Source organism: Microtus ochrogaster, chromosome 5 (assembly GCF_000317375.1).
Source record: "Microtus ochrogaster isolate Prairie Vole_2 chromosome 5, MicOch1.0, whole genome shotgun sequence".
Lineage (NCBI taxonomy): Eukaryota > Metazoa > Chordata > Mammalia > Rodentia > Cricetidae > Microtus > Microtus ochrogaster.
The window spans coordinates 38,865,456-38,870,245 of record NC_022012.1 but is presented as its reverse complement, the minus strand read 5'-3'; the positions used below and the strand labels follow the sequence as shown (position 1 = coordinate 38,870,245).

At 42.6% G+C, this 4,790-nt stretch overlaps 1 protein-coding gene and 1 pseudogene across 1 annotated transcript in view; one reads left to right on the top strand and one right to left on the bottom strand.

The window, feature by feature from the left end:
- Positions 1-4,790, bottom strand: part of LOC101991805 — a 39,168-nt pseudogene that overhangs the window by 9,265 nt on the left and 25,113 nt on the right.
- Ube4a (ubiquitination factor E4A) overlaps positions 1-4,790 on the top strand; it is a 43,936-nt gene that overhangs the window by 17,506 nt on the left and 21,640 nt on the right. Inside the window, exons 6-9 of the mRNA XM_005347214.3 lie at positions 210-369; positions 920-1,122; positions 1,991-2,182; positions 3,642-3,975. Coding sequence (XP_005347271.1) covers positions 210-369; positions 920-1,122; positions 1,991-2,182; positions 3,642-3,975 — 889 coding nt within the window. The remainder of the gene's footprint in view (positions 1-209; positions 370-919; positions 1,123-1,990; positions 2,183-3,641; positions 3,976-4,790) is intronic.

The following is a 4,790-nucleotide window of genomic DNA, read 5'->3' as shown; positions in this document are numbered from 1 at the left end:
GAGGAGAGAAGAAGGAGGGAGGGAAGGAAGGAAAGGAAGGAAGGAAGGAAGGAAGGAAGGAAGGAAGGAAGGAAGGAAGGAAGGAAGGAAGGAAGAGAAAAGAAATCAGTACTGGTTTCTTTTGGGGATGTGATATGTTTTTGCACCCTATTTACTATACCCACCCTTGCTGCGTGTTGTAAAACTGTGCTTTTCTCTCTTTGTTGTAGATTACCAAAGTTCCAGAAAACCTGCTCCCCTTTGCAGTGCAGTGCAGGAACCTCACTGTGTCCAACACAAGAACAGTTCTCCTCACTCCAGAGATCTATGTTGACCAAAACATCCATGAGCAACTGGTAGATTTGATGTTAGAAGCCATTCAGGGAGCCCGTGAGTATAGAAGCAAGGTCTTTAACCATCTACATTTGAAACTCCTCTAGTGGTGTTAGTTTCAGCCATTATGATTCTGACAGAAATTAAGAAAGATAGCTTATATCTTGGTCTTTAGGCCTCATTACCAGCATAATTCTGGAGAGATGGCTCAGAAGTTAAGAGCACTTCTAGCTGCTTTTCCAGAGGACCCTGCTTCAATTCCCAGCACCCACATGGTGTCTCACAGTTATATGTTAGCTCCAGTTCCAGGCAGATCCACAGTCCTCTTCTGGCCTCCATGAGCACTGCATGCACTTGGTACACAGGCATACATGCAGGCAAAACACCCACACATGTAAATGAAAGTAAATAACTCATAAAGAGCCAGTGCTTAAAGTGGGCATAGAGCTCATTGGTCACGCACTGGTGGAACAGCTGTCCAGCATTCACCGGGTCTTTGGTTCAGTTCCTACACCACAACAGAGATAGACTGACAGAGAGAACATGAAACGTGTGAAGACATAAAAATTGACATGGTCTCCTTCCTTTCTCATCTGTCTCCTGTTAGATTTTGAAGATGTAACTGAGTTTTTAGAAGAGGTCATTGAAGCCTTGCTGTTGGATGAGGAAGTTCGAACGTTTCCTGAAGTCATGATTCCAGTGTTTGATATTTTACTAGGCCGAATAAAAGATCTGGAGCTCTGCCAGACCCTACTGTATGCGCATCTGGATGTTCTTCTCTATTTCACTAGGCAAAAGGACATGGCCAAGGTAGGTCTCAAAGGCACCATATGCTCATGTCCTGACTACTTAGTACTTGATGACATTATAACATTGCCTGTAGAAAGCCAGGTATGGTGTCATGTGTCTACAATCCTAGCACTTGGAAAGTGGAGGCGGGAGGATCAACATTATCCTCAGCTACTCTGTGAACTTGGGGCTCTGCGGATAGGCCTGGTGAAATGGCTCAGTGGGTAAAGGGGCTTGCTACAAAGCCTAAAGACCTAAATTTGATTCCCAGAACGCACGTGGTAGAAGAATAGGAGAGAACTAACCCAGCACACGTCCTCTCACCTCCACACTGTGTCCGTGGGGTGCACACAGACACACAAATCAATAGATGTGTAAACTGAGGCTGGCCTGGATTTTATAAAACCTGGCTTTTAAAAAGAAAAAGGAAAAGGAAAAAGAAAGCCAGATGGTGTTGGCACATTCCTTTAATCCTAGCACTCAGGAGACAGAAGCAGGTGGATCTCCAAGTTTGAGGCCAGCCTGGTCTATAGATCAGTTTCCTGGGCAACTAAGGCTACACAGAGAAACCCTAACTTGAAAAAAACAAAACCAGAAGAAAAAAGAGGGACTGGAGAGATGGCTCTGCAGTTAAGTGCACAGGTTGCTCTTCCAGAGGTCCTGAGTTCAGTTCCCAGCAACCACAAGTCTCACAATCATTGACAATGGGATCTGATGGTCTCTTCTGTCACTCATGCATACATGCACATAGGATACTCATATACATAAAAGACAAATCTTTAAAGAGAGAGGTGTGTGTGTTCTATTGTATATATGTGGGTTGGTTGTGTTGCATCTCATCCTCTTTATTTCACCATACAGATGGATAAGTTTTTATCCTTTTCTACAGGTTTTTTTAGAATACATTCAGCCCAAGGACCCTAGCAATGGGCAGATGTATCAGAAGACCCTGCTGGGAGTAATTCTGAATATTTCATGCTTGCTAAAGACGCCTGGTGTGGTAGAAAATCATGGCTACTTTCTGAATCCATCTCGTTCCAGTCCTCAGGAGATCAAAGTTCAGGAGGCCAACATTCATCAGGTGGAACTGTTTTCCAGGGTGTCACAGCCCCCTGATTTGAGATGAGCATTTCCTCAGGAACCATGTAGGGAAAAGCTGCTTCAACCTCTTTGGTTGAAAAATCAGCAAAGTGGTCTGATTGGCTTTTTGTTATAATAACACAACGAAATTGCCCTCTTATTGGGAGGGATGGGGTGGCGTGTAATCCTAGCACTTATGAAATAGAGTCTGGACTAGGAGTTCAGGACCATCCTGCACTAAATAGCCAGTACCAGACAAACCTGCACTATAGGAGAGCCTATCTCAAAATAAAGGAAGCAAAGAAATTGCCTCCGGTGCATGCCTTTAATCCAAACACTTGGGAGGCATAGGCAGTTAGGCCTCTGTGAGTTTAAAACCAGCCTGGTCTACAGAATTGAGTTCTAGGATAGTCAGAGCTGTTACATAGAGAAACCATGTCACAAAAAACAAAAGCAGAAAAAGAAATCACCTTCTTCATATCCTTCACTATGAGGAGAGGATGGACTTTGGTGTTGGGTGAGAATAAACTTGTAGATTATATAGAACCTGCTCTGTGTGACAATACTGTCACGGCCCCCTCAGTCCTTGCCCTTCTTGCCAAGATACTTATTGTCACTTAGCTCATGAAACCTTCTGACTAAATGCCATCTTATAATCTCTTTGTCCCTTATCCTTCTCTTAATGTATAGGCCCCTTAACATAAAACATAAAACCCGACTGTGGGGCATTAGGTGACTAACAAGGGCACAGTTTAAGTGTCCCATTTACTACTTAATCATCACAGTGCTGTCAAACAGTGTTAGCAGACTCCAGCAGTAGCCAAATCCTACTGCCATGATTTTTTGTTTTGTTTTTTATAAAGAACGATTCACTGGGGCCAATGAAATGGCTCAGTAGGTAAAAATGCTTGTCATCCAGCCTGATGATTTGAGTATGGTCCCCAGGACCCACATAGTAGAAACAGAGAACCTGTTCCCAAATAGCTCACACATGATGCTCTATAGCTTGTCCCTCCCACATACTAATACATTAACACTAAATACATGTAAAAATTCAATAGTATTTATTGACTGTACCCATGTCTATTTGTATTGTTTATGGCTCAGTTTCATTTTGCAGTGGTAGAGTTGAGTAGCCACTATGAGAACTATGACAAACAGAGCCAGAGAATTTACCCTTAACACTTACAGAAAAATCCTGACTGTAAAACCTATTAAACTCTCTACAATTTGGCAGCTGACCAGAAAATGTCTCATAAGTACCCAGAAATACATGTATTTTTAATAATCAGAATCAGGGAATAAGGTGCAAAAAAAGTGAAGGGAGAGATTAAGATTAGCATATTTTTAAAAACTTGTATTTGCCAGGGTTTAGGAGTTAAAAAAAAAAAAAAGAAAGAAAGAAAATACCAGGATTGTGAAATTGGAATGTTCTGTGGTTGTGTTTTCTGGTTAAACAGTTCATGGCTCAGTTCCATGAAAAGATCTACCAGATGCTGAAGAACTTGCTCCAGCTCTCTCCAGAAACCAAGCACTGTATCTTGTTCTGGCTTGGAAACTGTTTGCATGCAAATGCAGGCCGCACCAAGATCTGGGCCAATCAGATGCCCGAAATCTTCTTCCAAATGTATGCCTCAGATGCCTTCTTTCTGAATCTGGGTGCTGCTCTTCTGAAGCTGTGCCAGCCATTCTGCAAACCCAAATCCTCTCGGCTCCTCACTTTTAATCCCTCATACTGTGTCCTGAAGGAATTGAATGATGAAGAACGAAAAATTAAAAATGTACACATGAGAGGTAGGCGGGGAACCGGGCTTTCAAAACAGTGAATGTGTGTGTCACCTCTAAAGCATTTGCTCCCTTAGCCTTTGAGAAAGTGCCTCTTGATCAAAACAGACGAGGCACAATGGAGAATGATTTGAAATGTGGATTTTCAAAAACAACCGTTATCATTTAAATGTTAGGCCTTGGTGAGACCTGTCTGGTTTGACAACCTTGGATATTCACCCCTCATCTTTTATAGAAGTCCAGTAGAGCTCTGCTGCCGTCGTTTTTTAACTCAGGGCAGAAAAGGGCAGACAGGTTGACATAGTGGCAGCAGTGCAGGAAGGAGTGAGGGACCACCTCTACAGAAGCTGGGGTCTTCTTCATGGCTGAGTCTTGAAAGACAAGTAGGGTTTACCAAGCAAAGGAGCAGGAGTGTCTGTGAAAGGAGCAGTGGGGCATGATAGCACTGAGCCCTTGAGAAGCAGAGGCAGTTGGATCTCTGAATTTGAGGCTATCTAGAAAAAAAAAAAAAAGCTGGAAGGTCTTTATTGAGGAATAGTAAGAAGTCCCATGTAGTTAGAGCGAGGGGGTGAAGAGTAAGAGATGGGAAGGAATAAAGTTGACATCAGGTTGAAAGAACTTATATAATACAGAGAAGTGAAAAAGACAATGACTCAGCCCTGATTCTATCAGAACAAATCTCTCCTCATTTTTGATGGATTTCCTTCTAGTTTTTTTTTTAAATCCTCTTACAATTATAAAACCAATATCTGGGCTGGAGAGATGGCTCAGAGGTTAAGAGCATTGCCTGCTCTTCCAAAGGTCCTGAGTTCAATTCCCAGCAA